The sequence below is a fragment of the Oncorhynchus clarkii genome, chromosome 2, assembly GCF_045791955.1.
Source record: "Oncorhynchus clarkii lewisi isolate Uvic-CL-2024 chromosome 2, UVic_Ocla_1.0, whole genome shotgun sequence".
Lineage (NCBI taxonomy): Eukaryota > Metazoa > Chordata > Actinopteri > Salmoniformes > Salmonidae > Oncorhynchus > Oncorhynchus clarkii.
This window is the reverse complement of record NC_092148.1, coordinates 16,546,698-16,568,351: the sequence shown is the minus strand read 5'-3', so window position 1 is coordinate 16,568,351 and position 21,654 is coordinate 16,546,698. Positions and strand designations below refer to the sequence as shown.

The 21,654-nt window shown below is 40.8% G+C and overlaps 1 protein-coding gene across 1 annotated transcript; it reads left to right on the top strand.

Moving 5' to 3' along the window:
* Window positions 1-544: 544 nt before the first annotated feature.
* LOC139423004 (B-cell receptor CD22-like) lies at window positions 545-21,027 on the top strand. The gene is made up of 10 exons (XM_071174552.1): window positions 545-645; window positions 7,409-7,484; window positions 8,388-8,750; window positions 8,909-9,199; window positions 9,427-9,678; window positions 9,826-10,086; window positions 10,205-10,301; window positions 10,399-10,485; window positions 10,630-10,705; window positions 18,678-21,027. The coding sequence occupies exons 2-10, from the start codon at window positions 7,430-7,432 to the stop codon at window positions 18,741-18,743; spliced, it is 1,548 nt and encodes a 515-aa protein (XP_071030653.1). The 5' UTR covers window positions 545-645; window positions 7,409-7,429; the 3' UTR covers window positions 18,744-21,027.
* The last annotated feature ends 627 nt before the right edge of the window (window positions 21,028-21,654 follow it).

Genomic DNA, 21,654 nt, shown 5'->3' with positions numbered 1-21,654 from the left:
TTGGACCCAGTTTCTTTACTGTTGGGTCTCCCTAGTAGGCATGTTACTTCTGTGGGTAAAAGGAGGCTTCACAACATACTTACCTTCGCAGCGAGGAAAAACATCCTTTTACAGTGGATTAGTGATAAGGTTCCTTCTATTATTAATGAAGCCAGTTTGGTCTCCTTTCACAATTAGTGGCAGTGAGTCCTCTAATCTTGTGGCTAGAATTTTAGAAAGCAATTTTCTATCCACATTCAGAAAGGAAATTGGTCTGTACGAGGAACAAGACTCTGGACACCCACAGGGTTTTGATGGTGATAGCATCGAAGGAGCCGGCTACAGTCAGGAATACAATTGTGTGTTTGTATAAGTGTTACAGCATTTGTGTTCAGCACATTCTTTCCTTTAATCTGTTAATTATTCACTGTTGCATTTGACACTTAGGCATCTTAATGGGTATGTTTTAGTCATTGCATTCAGGGGCTATACCCGTAATCTATGTATGAGGTTCTACATTTAGATCTCTTGTTACTTCCTGATTGAGTTACTGCTCAACTTGATTCGAAAAGCCCCACATGACAAGCGAGGGTGGGTCTATGGCTCTATGTTGAAACACTTTCTCACTATACACATATTTAATTGAAGACCAGATATTGTTACAAGGTAAAAACAATTTTAATAATTGTGTTAGTTTAGGATATACTGTAGGCAGTTTTTGTGCTTGGAACTGTTACTGTATTTAGAATTGGGTGTGACTAATGATCTTTACTAATATTAAGGGATATATTAGTGAAATATTTCTACCTAGTCACTGTTAAGGGATTTTTTATGAATAATGACTAAATTATGTATACATTTAAATCAGAACTATGACTAAACAGAATACTACTATGTTACTGTATGGATGTATGAATCTTATTATAATCATAATGCTGAATGTAATGTGTGTAGTTTTCGTCCAGAATTAGAAGGACTGTCTGTTCCTTGTTAGAAACTAATGGAGCTATCGTCATACTGGCTGGAATGCTGTGTTCCTTACAGGACATCCTGTCTCTCCCCAGGAAGGGGAGAGACCTTGGGCTTGTAGTAGATTGTTTAACAGGTGGCAGGCAATGTGGGAAGGCTTGTGAACTATATTGGCATTGTATCGGAGAGAAGGAGAAGCAGCATTCAAAACGCTATGACGAAATGTGATATAAACCAATGCACATTGTATTATGATCAGTACTCTCGAGAATAAACGCTATTGATTGATTTTGAGAAGGGTCTCTGTCCATTTTATGCAAATAAGTATCTTACAAATTCTTAGAAATGGGCAGTGTTTTAATTGAATTGGTTGATGAACTTATAGGAATCAAATTCCTTTAACAGTCACAGCCATAGAGATCCTATAAAATTACTAGAGGGGTTATGTCATAAACCCTCAGTTCCTGAATGTATGAAAATGGCAGTCGTGGTCAGGGAGAAATCCAAACCAGTCATTTCCTGCTTTTACTTTTTCAGGAAAGTAAAAGCAAGGCATGTAATATATCAGAAATTGTGTAACATAATTGGTCATCTTCAATATTGTCATATACTTATGAGTACAGTATATATCGTTTTTATACACATTTTCTGTATAAATAGCCTCTAAAATGTAAATAGACCATCAAGGTCTCAATGTTTGTTTTCTTAGAAAGCTGTGTGTTATATGATATGTTAGTACTTGTTGCATTTACCACTTGTTTAAGTCCTATCATCAACTGACTATATAGCTGTAGATTGACTGCATTGTTTCAATGGAATATTGGCATATTGGGAGTTAATTTTTTTTAAATGTTGGAACCCTTCCTCTTCAATTGGCTGGCTAGTTTAAGTGGAATATGTTACGCAGAGTGGAACAGGGGAACCCAAGATCAGACTCAGACGAGGAGGCTGGAACGAGAGGGATTGGGACAGGGTAAGCAGGTCCGGAGGGGAATCCAAGGGAGTAGTAGAGTGGGGAATCCAGGACAGAGTCCAGACAGGGACCAGAGTCAGAGTGGGCAGAACTGTAGCGGAGAGGAAAACAGCGTCAGGCAAGGAAAACAGGCACAACAGGATAACAGGATCTAAATAGTAACAAACGGCTAGAACCGTAGACTGACTGAGCAGAGGTTACGATCTGGCAGCCTGGAAGTGGCAGGGGTGAGTATTTGTAGAAGTCTTGATTGTGGAACAGGTTGCAGCTGGTGGGAATCTGCTCTGACTCCAGCACACCTGTCTCTGCCCACACAATCACACACAGAGAGAGGGAGAGGGAGGGAGAGAGTACTGGGGGAGTGTCAGCAGGTCAATGAGACACAGGATGAGCATTAGAGGGCGTGGCAGGAGCAGATGTAACAGAATAGTTATCATAGCACACTGGCTGACCATGGTTGACCAACTCCCTGACCAAAATGGCTGACCTTTTATAAGACCTTTCATGTCCATTCCAGGATTCTATCCCCAATTCTATGGTCACAGCACAGATCATGATACAGACTGTGAAAGACTATCACAAGTACATTGTTTGAATGAAATTGTGAATTGAAATGCATATTACAAACAGTTTGATTTAATCATGTGCTGTTAGTCATACTAACTGAGTGTGAGTAATATCCCCGACTAAAGTGAAAATGGTGGAATGGTACAGGATACAATTTTATAAGATTTAATACTAAATTCAAGAGATTTCACCCATAGCTTCTGAAAATCTTTGAGTTTGGCAATGTGGAAAGCAAAGTCAAAATACATATTGTAAAAGACATTACACTTTAGTGGGTTAAATCAATCAAAGATTATTGGTCACGTACACAGTTTAGCAGATGTTATAGCGTGTGCAGTGAAATGCTTATGTTACTAGCTCCTCACAATGCAGTAAAATGTCAAACAAGTAAAAATAAAAAATATTGAGAAATGTCATAACTAATCAAATTAACAACCCAATCAATGTCTCAAGGCTTAACAATCCATCTTTAACCTATCTCAAACCCTTTAAATACACTGATTGAAGTGGATCTAACAAGCGATATCAATAAGGGATCATAGATTTCACCTAAAATGGTCAGTCTATGTCATAACAAAAAGAGCAGGTGTTCCTAATGTTTTGTACACTCAGTGTGTGTCTTATAAACTCAGCAAAAAAATACATGTCAACTGTTTTTTCCAACAGCAAACTCAACATGTGTAAATATTTGTATGAACATAACAAGATTCAACAATTGAGACATTAACTGAACAAGTTCCACACACGTGACTAACACGGACTAAAAAAGGAAACCAGCCCCGTCGTGGACCAGGATGTCTTGCTCCCAGACAGACAAAACAACTTCTTTGCTCGTTTTGAGGACAACACAGTGCCACTGACACGGCCCTCAACCAAAACCTGTGGGTTCTCCTTCACTGCAGCCGACGTGAGCAAAACATTTAAACGTGTCAACCCCCGCAAGGCTGCAGGCCCAGACGGCATCCCCAGCCGCGTCCTCAGATCATGCACAGACCAGCTGGCTGCCCCAATAGGTCCACAGAAGACGCAATCGCAATCACACTGCACACTGCCCTAACCCATCTGGACAAGAGGAATACCTATGTGAGAATGCTGTTCATCGACTACAGCTCAGCATTTAACACCATAGTACCCTCCAAACTCGTCATCAAGCTAGAGACCCTGGGTCTCGACCCCGCCCTGTGCAACTGGGTCCTGGACTTCCTGACGGGCCGCCCCCAGGTGGTGAGGGTAGGTAACAACATCTCCACCCCGCTGATCCTCAACAATGGGTCCCCACAAGGGTGCGTTCTCAGCCCTACCCTGCACTCCCTGTTCACCCACGACTGCATGGCCATGCACGCCTCCAACTCAATCATCAAGTTTGCAGACGACACTAGAGTGGTAGGCTTGATTACCAACAATGACTAGACGGCCTACAGGGAGGAGGTGAGGGCCCTCGGAGTGTGGTGTCAGGAAAATAACCTCACATTCAACGTCAACAAAACGAAGGAGATGATTGTGGACTTCAGGAAACAGCAGAGGGAGCACCCCACTATCCACATTGATGGAACAGTAGTGGAGAGGGTAGAAAGTTTTAAGTTCCTCGACGTACACATCATGGACAAACTGAAATGGTCCACCCACACAGACAGCATCGTGAAGAAGGCGCAGCAGCGCCTTTTCAACCTCAGGAGGCTGAAGAAATTTGGCTTGTCACCAAAAACACTTACAAACTTTTACAGATGCACAATCGAGAGCATCCCGTCGGGCTGTATCACCGCCTGGTACGGCAACTGCTCCACCCACAACCGTAAGGCTCTCCAGAGGGTAGTGAGGTCTGCACAACGCATCACCGGAGGCAAACAACGTGCCCTCCAGGACACCTACACCACCCAATGTCACAGGAATGCCAAAAAGATCATCAATGACAACAACCACCCGAGCCATTGCCTGTTCACCCCGCTATCATCCAGAAGGCGAGATCAGTACAGGTGCATCAATGCAGGGACTGAGAGACTGAAAAACAGCTTCTATCTCAAGGCCATCAGACTGTTAAACATCCATCAATAACATTGAGTGGCTGCTGCCAACATACTGACTCAACTCCAGCCACTTTAATAATGGAGAAATTGATGTAATAAATGTATCACTAGCCACTGTAAACAATGCCACTTCATATAATGTTTACATACCCTACATTACTCATCTCATATGTATATACTTTACGCTATACCATACCATCCACTGCATCTTGCCTATGCCGTTCGGCCATCACTCATTCATATATTTATATATGTAAATATTCTTATTCATTCCTTTACACTTGTGTGTATAAGGTAATTGCTGTGGAATTGTTAGGTTAGATTATTCGTTGGATATTACTGCATTGTCGGAACTAGAAGCACAAGCATTTCGCTACACTCGCATTAACATCTGCTAACCATGTGTATGTGACAAATAACATTTGATTTTATTTGATTTTAACAGAAATGGAATAATGTGTCCCTGAACAAGGGGGGGGGGTCAAAATCAAAAGTAACAGTCAGTATCTGGTGTGGCCACCAGCTGCATTAAGTTCTACAGTGCATCTCCTCCTCATGGACTGCACCAGATTTGCAAGTTCTTGCTGTGAGATGTTACCCAACTCTTCCACCAAGGCACCTGCAAGTTCCCGGACATTTCTGCCAGGAATGGCCCTAGCCCTCACCCTTCGATCCAACAGGTCCCAGATGTGCTCAATGGGATTGAGATCCGGGCTCTTCGCTGGCCATGGCAGAACACTGACATTCCTGTCTTGCAGGAAATCACGCACAGAACGAGCAGCATGGCTGGTGGCATTGTCATGCTGGAGGGTCATGTCAGGATGAGCCTGCAGGATGGGTACCACATGAGGGAGGAGGATGTCTTCCCTGTAATGCACAGCGTTGAGATTGCCTGCAATGACAACAAGCTCAGTCCGATGATGCTGTGACACACCGCACCAGACCATGATAGACCCTCCACCTCCAAATCGATCCCGCTCCAGAGTACAGGCCTCGGTGTAACGCTCATTCCTTCGACGATAAATGCAAATCCGACCATCACTCCTGGTGAAACAAAACCACGACTCGTCAGTGAAGAGCACTTTTTGCCAGTCCTGTCTGGTCCAGCGACGGTGGGTTTGTGCCCATAGGCGACGTTGTTGCCGATGATGTCTGGTGAGGACCTGCCTTACAACAGACCTACAAGCCCTCAGCCTATAGCGGACAGTCTGAGCACTGATGGAGGGATTGTGTGTTCCTGGTGTAACTCGGGCAGTTGTTGTTGCCATCCTGTACCTGTCCCGCAGGTGTGATGTTCGGATGTACCAATCCTGTGCAGGCGTTGTTACACGTGGTCTGCCACTGCGAGGATGATCAGCTGTCCGTCCTGTCTCCCTGTAGCGCTGTCTTAGGTGTCTCAGTACGGACATGGCAATTTATTGCCCTTGCCTCATCTGCAGTCCTCATGCCTCCTTGCAGCATGCCTAAGGTATGTTCACTCAGATGAGCAATGACCCTGGGCATCTTTCTTTTGGTGTTTTTCACGAGTCAGTCGAAAGGCCTCTTTAGTGTCCTAAGTTTTCATAACTGTGACCTTAATTGCCTACTGTCTGTAAGCTGTTGGTGTCTTAACGACCTGTCTACAGGTGCATTTTGAGCTGCAAATACGGTTGCCCCAGTGTGAGTTTTTTTATGCACGTGATGTTAGAACGTTCTCTCCATTCCAGAATGTATACAATGCATTCTGGATTTCACGTGATCGTCTGTCGGACCAAAGATGCTATAACAAAATGAGGTGACTCAGCGTTTACTCATTTTGAGAACTTCATGAAGTGAATGGTGGGATGTGAACGGTGGTAGACGACACACCCCTTCAACATGCATGCTATAAACAGACCAAACTCATCTTGTCTTTTATTATCTTTCGGGAAAAAAGCTTGGCTGCGGGCTGAAACTAATTGTCTAATTACTTTTGATTTCTAGAAAGGATTTAACTCAACGGTGAGCTCACCTGTGATGTGATTCATTAGACATAGCAATTGCTATTAGCTAATTCATATTGTAGTTTCTGTCAGCCGAGAGTTAGAAAATATGACTGCTTGTGTTGAGTCAATCTTTCCTCATTTAGCGCTAGGACAAATGTAGCCTACATTTTTCCGGTTAAGATGATTGTGTTATGCTATAGATACTTCTGTGAATATCTTAACATTACATCCAAAAATAAACTGCTCACATTCTGGACATAACTTTGTAAGGACTGTGTTTGTGTAAAAAGTTTCTGAAAAAAGTGTGGCCAGCTCAAATGCTGATTGTTACGTCATTCGAAACTGCCCGTTCTAAGGTATGTGTGAAAGGGTTAATTGTTTATGGTTCATTGAACAAGCAGTTTAAACCCTTTATAATGACGATTTGTGACGTTATGTGGATTTTTACGATTTATCTTTGAAAGACAGGGTGCTGAACAAGGGATGTATCTTTTGTTGCTGAGTTTACATATAAAGTGGGTAAAACAACATGTAAACACTATTAATTAAAGTGACCATTGTTCAATGACTATATGTACATAGGGCAGCAGTACTGGGTGGTAGCCGGCTCGTGACAGTGTCTAAGGTTCAGGGCAGGGTACTGAGCAGAGGTCAGTTAACCCTCAAGGAATTAATTCGCCTCACCATCAGTCTGAGACGAAATATGGGAACTCCTGATGGCAAAAATAAAGACATCATTTTACATGTGAGATGGGAATTAGATGTGAAATTTACACATTAGTTCCCTTATTCTCTGGAGGAGGGTGGATATCTGACAAGAATGAGCAAGAATTGGCAAACTATGCAAGTAATTGATTTGGATTTTATACATTACAAGTATCATATCCAATGTTAACTTACTAGTGATAATAAAATGTTCCTTTTACCTTCAGGTCCAGCACTGAGAGGAGGTGATGGGGATTGAAAAATTACCGTTGCTTTTTCTTATTCATTGCATTTGGCTTGGAGGTAGGCTACAAATATACATTCTGTATACAGTAATAAATATTGTATTTATTTATTTACTCATTTGCTGACAAGAAAATACAAACAATGTGATTACAGCAGTGGCGGTCGGTGCCATTTATGAACATGGCCTTATTTCTATTACAGCATATTGGATGACTGTCATTCATATTCCATTCACCCAGCTCAATGTAATATCACTACACCTCTACATCACCAGTGAGACGAGCCCTCCCTCTCTCTCAAATTTTCCCTGTACCCATCATGAGGTTGCTACAACCTATCTGATGAAGGAACATTTACAACGTAGGTGCACAGGTTGACAGAATTTTGAGTAATCAAGGTGACAGACAGTGACATAGTCAGTACCACCTACCACACTCTTGCTTGGAAATAGCTGATCTGGACTATAATCATTAGTCCAACAGTTGAAAACGAGTTTCAATTCGACCAATTCAGGTATGTTTATCCCCGTCAACAGAACTGGCGCAATGAATACACACCTGATCACACGCAAACACAGTTCACGTTCATAGCAGCAACATACAAAAAGCTGGTTGTATGTATAATTCCGTCTCACATCCATCTACGTGCGCTCCTTCTCTCACATTTTCCCTTCGCTTGTGGACTTCATTACACAACACATCAGAGTACAGTTTGGAGTAGAGTGTACAGTTAGCAGCAAGCAGTTTATCAGTTACACAGGCGGGCCTTGGTGGCAATAAATTAATAAAACCAAAAGCTTACATTGACTGGCCATAGCCAGCTAGCTAACATGGCATCCCATTCTGTTTGAGATGGTTGTTTGAGTAGGCTAAACTAGCTAGCTGCATTCCATTCTTACACTCAAATTCCTTGACATGTGTCCAACACCTCTTACTAACATTTTTCCATCTGCTATTTGAGTGTGGGGAGTTGATACCTCGTCATGGACTGCTGAGGTGCCCGGCTCAGTCTCCGGCCTGCAGGGCTCATGCATCGTGATTCCCTGCTCATTCAACTACCCAGAACCAAAGATAAAGCCCACTGAATTCACTGGCATCTGGTTCAAAGACACTTCTGAGGTTATCTACCACCCAGACAGCTCCAACGTCATCACAGACTACAGGGGTCGTACAAAGCTGGTAGGAAACCTCAGACAGAAGAACTGCTCTCTCAGAATCGACCCCCTCCATAGCAGTGACAAAGGACCCTTTACTTTCAGGATTGAAATCAAAGACTATAACAAGGCTTCATACAAAGATGACAGAGTCTCCATTACAGTGAGCGGTAAGTTCTCCAGGGAAAATAGACAATTACAGTATCCTATTTACCCTAAAGTTAACATATTAGCTATAGCTTCTTGTTGATTATAATTGTAATCGTACAAAAAAGGACAGACCCAAGAATAAGTGCTATAACTGTTGTCATCTCTTTGTTGATTTCAGACTCTCCAGACCCCCTCTCTCTGTCAGTGATGGAGGTGGTGAAGGTGGGGGAGGAGGTATCTGCCTCCTGCTCTGTGTCTCACTCCTGCCCATCTGATCCCCCTCTCATCACCTGGAGCCACTCTGGAACACCCAGCATCCAATCACAGCAGCAGACCAAGGGCCAGTGGGAAGAGACATCAACCCTGACCTTTAGATCCAGCAACGCTGATAACAACCAGCCTCTAGTCTGCACAGCAGCATACAGGGGAGGGAAGACAGTGAGCAGCTCCAAGACACTAACTGTCAAATGTAAGTTGCCCACATCTGTGTATTAACAGCATTGTTTGGAAGATTTTCACTTTCACAATATTTCTGTGAATATGAGAAATTAAACTTATTTGAAAAGGGAACAAAAACTTTGTCCGTACTTCCCTTTGGAAATTAAATATATTGAAATCACATGGTTGATCCACTGAATCTGTCCTAAGATGTTCATTACATAGTAATATCATTCTTACTAATGATGTTATTCATAGATGCCCCAGTGGATGTGAAGGTTAAGGGAGTGTCCAGTGTGAAGGAAGGAGACTCTGTAGAGCTGAGATGCTCCAGTGACAGTAACCCTGCTGCCCACATCTACCGTTGGCACAACAGCAGAGGACCTCTGCCCACCACTGGACCCACACTCACACTGGAGAATGTGACCAGACTCACTGAAGCCCTCTACTGCACTGCCATCAATACAGAGGGACAAGGCCAATCCAGCCCAATGAAGCTCAACGTAGAGTGTAAGTAGATCCAGAGTTAGTTGATTCATCCACATGTTGTCACTAAGGGGCATGTCATGTCTGTGTATATAATATTAAGACAATACTCTTCCGGATGTAGCACTACATGTTCAGTTAAAACCAAACTGTTCATCATTCTCATCCCAGACTCCCCTGAGATCAAAGTGGGCTCTGCCTGCACTTCAGACATCTCTATGGTAACATGTCTGTGCATTGTGGATTCAGAGCCCCCCAGCACTGTGGAGTGGTCTCTTCCAGCAGGACACCTGCCCAGTACCAGGGTGGAGATGCATGGGTCAGTTACCATGGTTACCCTACAGAGGGCACTAGGCTTCTCAGAGACCGTCCACTGCCATGCCAGCAACACACAGGGCAATGCCACCTTGTCCTTCACTGTGTCCACAAATGGTAAGGGAAACAGTTGGTGAAGTGTATCATTAATGAATTAATTAAACAAATAATTATTTATATCATAAGGAATAGTATAGGTACATTTAATACATCATATTTATTTGTTTTTGGACAGATAAGATGTTCGATGCTGTACGTTTCAATTGGTATTGCTGCATTAGTGGTGGTGGTAATACTAGTTCCCATGTCAGCTTGCCTATTGACAAGAAGGGGTAAGTTACTATTTTATTTATTTTTGGAAGGAGTTAAGTAGATTTTTTTTGATAGCTGTTTTGTTCTGTTTTGATAACTTGGCATTTTTCTCATCAGTGGGAGGAGTCATAGTGACCTGCCAGTAGCCAGTATACAGGACATGGATGCAGCCAAGTGTGCTTCCTCAGATCCCTCAACATCAAGGTATTTTTCTACAGGCTGTTCTATCTGTCATCTTAACCTACAATCCTTGCTGAGTTGCTAAAGCCCATTAGCCTAAATTAAATCTTGTCGTGTCTTATCAAATTTAGAGAATGCATCTGAGAGTTGTCCTAACTCTATCCACAGGAAAGAGCAGAAAGACACCAGCAGTGAAATCCTCACAAACTACTACACCAACGATCAGCTATATGGCAACATGGAGGTACTGTATGAACTGTAGTGAATTACACCATGACATTCAGGGGGTCTCTAATGAGTGCAGTCGCTTGCCCGTACATAATTTATTTAAATTAAAAATAAAGATGTAATTTAAACAGTAAAAGTGTGGCATGTGGCATGAACACAACCAGTCATTATATTTTCATCTGATTTTCAAACAAATCACTTCAAAAAGTAAGTGACCTCTGCATGTTGGTCTACTCCAAAATAATTTTAGCATTCAAACTGTAGTCTCTAATTGCCAGTTTGATAAATGGAAATATACATCTCTTTCAAAACACCAAAACGTTATGCCAATGACATTCAGCGATTGCCATTGATAAGGCCTACATTAATTGAAAAACGGGATGGTCACTCTGTTGCGGACAGTGCCGTTTAAGATGAGGGAGGACGATTGTTTTATTTTTTTATGAGCATGGTCTTATTTCTATTACAGCGTATTGGATGACTGTCATTCATATTCCATTCACCCAGCTCAATGTGACAGTGATAGGTTTAGGCTACTACATGATATACAAATGTTCCCTATTCCCATCATGAGATTGCTACAACCTAGCCTATGAACGAAAGTTTACAACGTAGCTGCACAGGTCGAGAGAAAAATGTGAGTAATCAAGTTGACAGACATTGACACATGCAATACCGCCTTGCATACTTGCTTGTATCTAGCTGATCTGGGTTATAATCATTAGTCCAACAGTTGCAAACTAGTGTTTCTATTGGACAAATTCAGGTATGTTTATTCCTGTTTCATTCCATTTGCTTCCATTTAGGAAATGTTTTTAAACATTATGGACAGAATGAATACACCCCTGATCACAGGTGTATTCACAATTCACTTTCATGGCAGCCAAATACAAACAGCATGATAATTTGCTCATTATATAATTCCTTCTTGCATCTAAGCACTCTCCTCCTCTCACCCTTTACATTCGCTTGTGGACTTCAATGCACAATACAACAGCTGTGTGTGACCAGGTGAAAAAACCTTTCCAAGCCAAACCTTGATATCATAACCGCTACACACAGCCAACATCATTGTCACCATATTAGCTAACATCATAGTCAACATAGCTAACATTAGCTACTCAAACTAACATGTTAATAAACCCGCTACAATCATCCAGTACAGTGTAAAGCAAGCAGTTTGGCAGTTACACCGTTGGGCCCCGGTGGCAATAAATGAATAAAACCAAAAGCTTACCTTGACTTGGAAGAGTTCTAGTGTTGGATAGCCATAGCCAGCTGGCTAACATAGTATCCCTCTCTGTTTGAGCCAGGTGTTTGAATAGGCTAAACTAGCTAGCTGCATTCACTAGCTAGGTAAGTGAAAGTGAAAAAAAATACAATGAAATATAGTTAGCTCGCTCTCTCTAATTCATTTTTGAAGAAATGAATTTGTTAAAAACTGGTCAACTATTATCTTTTTCTCTCTTTGAGTCAACTACTCACCACATTTTGTGCACTGCAGTGCTAGCTAGCTAGCTGTAACTTATGCTTTCAGTACTAGATTCATTCTCTGATCCTTTGATTGGGTGGACAACTGTTATGAGAATTCTGTTCTCCTGCTCATTAACCAATTAAATTATAGTACTCTCAGTCTGTTATAGCAGGATTTGTAAGATACTGATAGAAATGAAAACAGACAGAGGCCCAGTCTACCAAAGTTAAATGTTTATTCACGGAACGCTCTGACGTGCACAGTACAAAGATCTTCAATTTATAGTGACACACATACTTCCACACAAACCATCAAATTCGCCCGCCAATAGAGATTAGGGGAGTCTGTGAGAATAGCGTCTTCCTGCCCTCCCCTAAGATAAGGAGAGACCTGGGACTGGGAAGTTCTCAGTGTCCTAAGCCAAGGTCGGCCCCGAATCTGGCTCAGACAGACAGTCTGTTATCAAAATACTAGACACATTGTCCCCAAAACGTTGATTCTGATTAAGAACTACACTCCAGTATATATTATTCCACCGACTAAAACCACACACGTATTATAATAATCTAAATGATTCTAACGCTTATATACATGCATTATAATAATCCAATGATTCAAATCAATTTCATACAATCACATGGTTTCAGACTTATGGTTTCAGGAGTGTAATATTCTAATAATTTATTAAAAAACATGGCTTCAGACTTATGTTTTCAGGAGTGTAATATTCTAACAATTTATTAAAACACATTTCCTTATCAACAACATGTCAGTTCATACTACAAGAGCTCTGATAGATTGGAGGACATTCTCCAGAAGTTGTCATAATTACTGTGTAAGTCTATGGAAGGGGGTGAGAACCATGCGCCTCTTAGGTTTTTAATGTACCCAGAGGCGGACGGAAACTAGCTGTCCTCCGGCTACACCATTGTTCTCCCCTGGCGAGTGCTGTTGAGGCTACTGTATACCTTCACAGAAATTTTAATTTGTTAAAATAAATGATTTGGTGACGTGGATATATTTAGTATAGTTGTAGCTATTATTGTTTCACAATTTTATTTTATGAAATTCACTGAGGAGGATCGTCCTCCCCTTCCTCCTCTGAGGAGCTTCGACTGTCTAACATACAAAGTCAATTGTCACGTTCGTCGTAACGAGGAGACCAAGGCGCAACGTGATTGGAATACATTATTTTATTAAAACAAAGAACACTTAAACAAACCGACCGTGACACTATAAACAACTAATGCTGACATGCAACTACACATAGACAATAACCCACAAAACCAAAATGGAAATAGGCAACCTAAATAGGATCCCCAATCAGAGACAACGATAAACAGCTGTCTCTGATTGGGAACCAATTCAGGCCACCATAGACCTACATTTACCTAGACAATACCAAAATCCCATAGATATACAAAAAAACCTAGACAAGACAAAACACACAATACCACCCTCGTCACACCCTGACCTAACCAAAATAATAAAGAAAACAAAGATAACTAAGTTCAGGGCGTGACATCATTTTACTAGACTAGGTTACAATGTGTATTACCATGAACTTCAAATAGGCCTACCGGTAGCCAGTGAGGTAGTGGTAAAAAAACATACGTGGGTAAACTCTGATTGCCGGTCGGGGTAAAAAAAATGTTAACACTCCCTATACTTTAAATGAATTTCTCTGAAAAAGGTGGGTAAACGGCATTTACTTGTGTAGCCTACCCTCTCAGTCGAGACTATTTTACACACATATTCAAACACAAGCAGAACAGGTGGCCTTCATACAATATAACTGAATCAAACCATGTTTTACACCCTAGTTCATGAGTTGTCTATAATTCATGAGTTAATGCTTGGAGTTTTGAATTAGAACATTGAACTTAAACCCTGTACAAATCATGGATCTTGGAGATCTCGGAAAATGCACTGTAAGTGTAACTATGCATTCAAAACATTTCATTATGTTTTGCCGTGAAAATACTTTAAGGGAACACAAATCCAAAATAATGTTTGTCCTATGCCATTGCAAAATCGAATGCTTCTAACCGAACGTTAACCTCTTCTAACTGAAAGAGTCACCTTATAGGCCTGCTGTCATTAAAGTATAGCCTACTTGTTGGATGGATTTGATGTGAATTGGTGTCTAACTGTAGGCTAGTTGTCTAGTGATATTGTCAACCATCATCAGCTGATCCAGGAAACTGTCACGAGAATTTTCTATCCCAATGATAATAACTGACAACCAATAGCTCTGACCAATCCCAGAGGTTTGTTAGACCATGGGTATAATAATAATTAGTCAAATCCTCAGCTCATACAAAAGGTTAGTACAGTTTATTCAGAGAATGTTCTAAAGTCAAGAATACAAAGACATTAATTTTATAGCTGTGCACATACTTCCACACAAACACTAGATACAGTGGGGCAAAAAAGTATTTAGTCAGCCACCAATTGTGCAAGTTCTCCCACTTAAAAGGATGAGAGAGGCCTGTAATGTTCATCATAGGTACACTTCAACTATGACAGACAAAATGAGGAAAAAAATCCAGAAAATCACATTGTAGGATTTTTAATGAATTTATTTGCAAATTATGGTGGAAAATAAGTATTTGGTCACCTACAAACAAGCAAGATTTCTTGCTCTCACAGACCTGTATCTTCTTCTTTAAGATGCTCCTCTGTCCTCCACTCGTTACCTGGCACCTGTTTGAACTTGTTATCGGTATAAAAGACACCTGTCTACAACCTCAAACAGTCACACTCCAAACTCCACTGTGGCCAAGACCAAAGAGCTGTCAAAGGACACCAGAAACAAAATTGTAGACCTGCACCGGGCTGGGAAGACTGAATCTGCAATCGGTAAGCAGCTTGGTTTGAAGAAATCAACTGTGGGAGCAATTATTAGGAAATGGAAGACATACAAGATCACTGATAATCTCCCTCGATCTGGGGCTCCACGCAAGATCTCACCCCGTGGGGTCAAAATGATCACAAGAACGGTGAGCAAAAATCCCAGAACCACACGGGGGGACCTAGTGAATGACCTGCAGAGAGCTGGGACCAAAGTAACAAAGCCTACCATCAGTAACACACTACACCGCCAGGGACTTAAATCCTGCAGTGCCAGACGTGTCCCCCTGCTTAAGCCAGTACATGTCCAGGCCCGTCTGAAGTTTGCTAGAGAGCATTTGGATGATCCAGAAGAAGATTGGGAGAATGTCATATGGTCAGATGAAACCAAAATATAACTTTTTGGTAAAAACTCAACTCGTCGTGTTTGGAGGACAAAGAATGCTGAGTTGCATCCAAAGAACACCATACCTACTGTGAAGCATGGGGGTTTGCATGGAGGAATGGGCCAAAATACCAGCAACAGTGTATGAAAACCTTGTGAAGACTTACAGAAAACGTTTGACCTCTGTCATTGCTGACAAAGGGTACATAACAAAGTATTGAGATAAACTTTTGTTATTGACCAAATACTTATTTTCCACCATAATTTGCAAATAAATTCATTAAAAAATCCTACAATGTGATTTTCTGGATTTCTTTTTCTCATTTTGTCTGTCTTATTTGAAGTGTACCTATGATGAAAATTACAGGGCTCTCTCATCTTTTTAAGTGGGAGAACTTGCACAATTGGTGGCTGACTAAATACTTTTTTGCCCCACTGTATCCTACGCACATACTTCCACACAAACAGAAGATATCCTATGCACATACTGTCTCACTACCCAGCCGACAGTGATCAGGGAGACCTTGACCTTGATACGTACTCCCCATTCTCTCCCAAATCTCTAGTCAGGTCGGCACCGAATTTTGCTCAAACAGTCTGTGTTTAAAATACCACAAAGACCCTAATTCTGACTAGAACTACACATTTATTGATTATAATTTTATACATTCTAATCAATTCCATACAATTTTATGGTTTCAGGGTGGAATATTCTAATCATTCAATTAACAGATAAATCCCATTAACAGAAACAAAACAATATTGATATAAAGTTAAATAAATGGTATACTACTTCTTGCCACGGATGGCACACAGAACACCAGTACCAGCACACATCTATACACAAATCAACATTTATGAAGATAAAGCCCCTTTTCTTATTTAAAAATCTGATTTGGAAAACTATTTAGAGTCATTAAAACGTATACAAAACAAAACATTATTTTAAAAAAATGTATTTAAATTGATATAATGTGGATTTGTATTATTATTATTTCTTTCTGGAATCCCTCTGGCTTTTCTGTTTATGTTTTGCATGTTACGGTTTAAAAAAATTAAAAATATATAAAAACATATATACAGTGGGGAGAACAAGTATTTGATACAATGCCAATTTTGCAGGTTTTCCTACTTACAAAGCATGTAGAGGTCTGTAATTTTTTATCATAGGTACACTTCAACTGTGAGAGACGGAATCTAAAACAAAAATCCAGAAAATAACATTGTATGATTTTTAAGTAATTAATTTGCATTTTATTGCATGACATAAGTATTTGATACATCAGAAAAGCAGAACTTAATATTTGGTACAGAAACCTTTGTTTACAATTACAGAGATCATACGTTTCCTGTAGTTCTTGACCAGGTTTGCACACACTGCATTAGGGATTTTGGCCCACTCCTCCATACAGACCTTCTCCAGATCCTTCAGGTTTCGGGGCTGTCGCTGGGCAATACGGACTTTCAGCTCCCTCCAAAGATTTTCTATTGGGTTCAGGTCTGGAGACTGGCTAGGCCACTCCAGGACATTGAGATGCTTCTTACGGAGCCACTCCTTAGTTGCCCTGGCTGTGCGTTTCGGGTCATTGTCATGCTGGAAGACCCAGCCACGACCCATCTTCAATGCTCTTACTGAGGGAAGGAGGTTGTTGGCCAAGATCTTGCAATACATGGCCCCATCCATCCTCCCCTCAATACGGTGCAGTCGTCCTGTCCCCTTTGCAGAAAAGCATCCCCAAAGAATGATGTTTCCACCTCCATGCTTCACGGTTGGGATGGTGTTCTTGGGGTTGTACTCATCCTTCTTCTTCCTCCAAACAGGGTGAGTGGAGTTTAGACCAAAAAGCTCTATTTTCGTCTCATCGGACCACATGACTTTCTCCCATTCCTCCTCTGGATCATCCAGATGGTCATTGGCAAACTTCAGACAGGCCTGGACATGCGCTGGCTTGAGCAGGGGGACCTTGCGTGCGCTGCAGGATTTTAATCCATGACGGTGTAGTGTGTTACTAATGGTTTTCTGAGACTGTGGGCCCAGCTCTCTTCAGGTCATTGACCAGGTCCTGCCGTGTAGTTCTGGGCTGATCCCTCACCTTCCTCATGATCATTGATGCCCCACTAGGTGAGATCTTGCATGGAGCCCCAGACCGAGGGTGATTTACCGCCATCTTGAACTTCTTCCATTTTCCAATAATTGCGCCAACAGTTGTTGCTTGCCTATTGTCCTGTAGCCCCTCCCAGCCTTTTGCAGGTCTACAATTTTATCCCTGATGTCCTTACACAGCTCTCTGGTCTTGGCTATTGTGGAGAGGTTGGAGTCTGTTTGATTGAGTGTGTGGACAGGTGTCTTTTATACAGGTAACGAGTTCAAACAGGTGCAGTTAATACAGGTAATGAGTGGAGAACGGGGGGGCTTCTTAAAGAAAAACGAACAGGTCTGTGGGAGCCGGATTCTTACTGGTTGCTTGGATGATCAAATACTTATGTCATGCAATAAAATACAAATTAATTACTTTAAAATCATACAATGTGATTTTCTGGATTTTTGTTTTAGATTCCGTCTCTCACAGTTGAAGTGTACCTATGATAAAAAATTACAGACCTCTACATGCTTTGTTAGTAGGGAAACCTGCAAAATCGTCTGTGTATCAAATACTTGTTCTCCCCACAGCGCGCACCTGAAAAACAAAGCAATGAGTACTCTAAACAGCTGACTGACAAAAGCAAACAATGATAAATCAATGGATAAACCTAATGCATTGGAATAAAGGCTATTTTTATCAAGGGCACATGGCAAACAAATTGTGAAAATTAGGAAATACAAAGGAAAATCTATGCGCAAAGGAGCTCAGTTTAGGCCAAAATTCAGCACTAGTGTGTGGACAGTGCTGCCACATAGTAATAAATGGTTTAAACCATGACAGAGAGGTGGGGGGGTTCGTTACATTTGGAAGCTTTTATTTCCATATTTACCACCGTAAAACATACTTTTCACTACATTTCAAACAAATAGGAGAATGGTTAAATTAGCATTTATTAGAGACCCCCTCAAAGTTGGACTTTTGTTGCATTTAGGGGAGCTAATGTCTCATTCAGGGGAGCTGAGCCTCCCCTGGCTCCCCCGTAATTCACACCTTGACTGTAGGCCTACTGCATATGTTTACAGCTACTGTAGAGATCTGAGAAGAACTTTGCTCTAAATACGAAGGATTAAGATAACAATAGAGGTGTTGTTGTTGATGATGATGATGATATCTCTGATCTGGTTTCCTGTAGGCTGAAGAAGATGGCGACCTATGCGAATGTGTTGGCGGAGACGATGCAATCTATGGTAACATTTGAACACAACAGGAAGCATGTGGGAGTCAGCTGGCTCAGAGGCCATGATACTTAGTCTGTCAAAAGCTCCAGTAAAATATTTACATTTTAACCCAATGTAGCTCAGCAGCCGACTGCTTATTTCTTAGCTTTATTGTTAATATGGCTAAAGAATATAGTACATTCTTATTTGTGTTGTGGCTTGTGTTGTGGCTTTCACAAGGCTTTTGTTTGTATCTATGGCTTGGGTGAATCAAAATGAACCTGATTTGAATGGCTATACAGTTATAATTATTGGGAAGTGTATATACAGTATATTATTGTTTTTGTGTTGCTTCTTTCAACTGTAATCCAATTATGTGTAACTGACACTCAGGTCAGCACAGTGCTTATGTGGTCCCATTGAATGTACAGAGAGATACAGTATAGTGTCATTTGTCAAAACAGGCCATATTGAGAATACTGTATGTACTTGAGATGGAGAATACAACGATTGTAAAGTAAAGTACCTTGAACATTTTCTCCAGATCAGATTGAATATGAACATGTGTAAATGTTCAACAACAACAGTGATCAAATGAAAAATATCTGTGTTTTATTGCATTTTAATATAGTCTGTAATGTTTGTTTCTGAATATCCCAATCTACTAGCGAGTTATTTTTCATCCTTTATGTTCTTACTGTGACACGCTGATCCACATTGATCTAATGTGTGGGAAAAACAAACATCTATTGTTATCATAAATCAACTTCAAGTACTCAAAGAAGGTACATGTCAAGCAGAAGTAATTGATAGTCACCAATGAGCTGCTGTCTCCACTTGTCTTCCTCTTCTCAGGGGTCTTCACTGGTTATCACAGCCACAAAGTCATAAACCCCACCTATATCTACAAATTATCTCATTCAAATCTGCTTTTAAACCCAACTCTAACCTTAAATTAAAAACAAAACACATTTTTGTTTTCATAGACTATAAGGATATAGTCCGTTGACATTGGGGCTGTGTTATCTAGTTGAAACTCTTCACAGGTCGTCGTGGCCTCTGTAAATCAACACATCTCCTCCTGTTGGTTCATAGAAGGTATTACATCATATGTTTACGTGAAATGGATTGAGGATTGATGAGCAAGAGAAGTAGAGGACTAAAATGTGAACAAACTTAATTAATGCACTACCAGTTCTGTCTGGTCTGCTCTAGATTCACATCAAAGATTATCATGACGATTTTGTTGTAGATTTGGATCACAATAAATGGTGTTGCAGTAAAAGCCCATCTAGAGAATCTATCCCAAAGTGATCCCCTATAAAGTTATTTTTCTCTGAGTACAAACAGTCTAAACCATCTACCATATAAATGATACACAAGGGGAATGTTGCTTATTTTTTATTTTACAATACATTCTGGAACTTTGAGGGTTTATGACACAGCCCCACTAGGATCTCTATGGCGACTCTGATCCAACCATTAACACATTCATTGCTATGAGAGGATGTAAGTTCAATATGTAGCTAGATGTAGAAGGCTAATGTTAACTAGGTAACGTGTCCCATGAATGGAAGTTAGGCCATCAAGCAAGCATTTTAGCCAGGTAGCCTAGGACAACAAAATAAAGTGTGTACTGTATGACAGAGTGATAGATTGTTTCGTCAACATGAAAGAGAGGAGGATGGTTTGGCGTTTCTCTACAAGGAGGGTCAGTCAACATGTTTTTCTACTTGCACAAACATGCGCACACACACGCACACAGAAATCAGAACCATGGACAGCCACATCATATTCTTCCCCAGTGATTTTACCCACACCTGACAGCAATGTCTTTAGGTCAGGACTTTACTATACACTTGTCTTTACTCTCTTTAAATAAATACATTTTGCAGTATTCAAATTATATTTTACACACTGTCAATTTTGTTTCCCCTCATTTATTTGAGTTGGAATTTCCCAAACTGCACATGGAAGTCAGACTTTCCTCTTGATCATATGACTACAGTACCCAGAATATGAATATATCAGATATGTTACATAGACAGAACATGAGAGGGAGCAAGGATTGGTGTGAAAATAGTAGGCCTACACAAGGCCTTTGGTCTGATTCTCTACTGTTCTCTCCATAGAGTGTACTCTCTCACTCCGCAAGAATACATAGAATAATGAAGACACATCCTGTGCAGGCTAATACATGCAACACATAGCCACTGAGAGATGAAAATAGGACACCCACAGGGGTTTTGATGGTGATAGCATCGAAGGAGCAGGCTACATTCAGTAATAAAATAAAGTGTTACAGCATTTGTGTTCAGCACATTCTTTGCTTGTAATCTGTTAATTATTCACTGTAACATTTGATACTTTATCATCTTAATGGTAATGTTTAGTTGATGCATTCAGGCACTATAACCACTATCTACTGTATGTATGAAGTCCTACAGCTACCCCACGTGTTACTTCTTGACTGAGTCACTGCTCAACTTGATTAGAAAAGCCATACATTACAAGCGAGGGTGGGGCGATCTATGTTGCACCAACACTTTCTCACCATACACGTCTACTGGAAGACCAGTCATTGTTTTAAGGTAAAGACAATTTTAATAATTGTGTTAGTTTAGGATATACTGTGTGCAGCATTTTTGCTTGGAACTGTTACTGTATTTAGAATGGGGCTTGACTAATGATCTTTATCAATATTAAGGGTTGATTAGTGAAATATGTCTACCTAGTCGAAGCCATAGAGATCCTATTAAATTACTAGAGTGGCTATGTTATAAACCCTCAAAGTTCCGGAATGTATGAAAATGCCAGCCATTGTTGACAGGGAGAAATCCAAACCAGTCAAATTGGAATGAATAGCAGTAGAGGCATAGGTGATGCATTTCCTGCTTTTACTTATGCAGGGAAATAAAAGTAAGGCATGTGATGTATCACTTGGTGATTTTA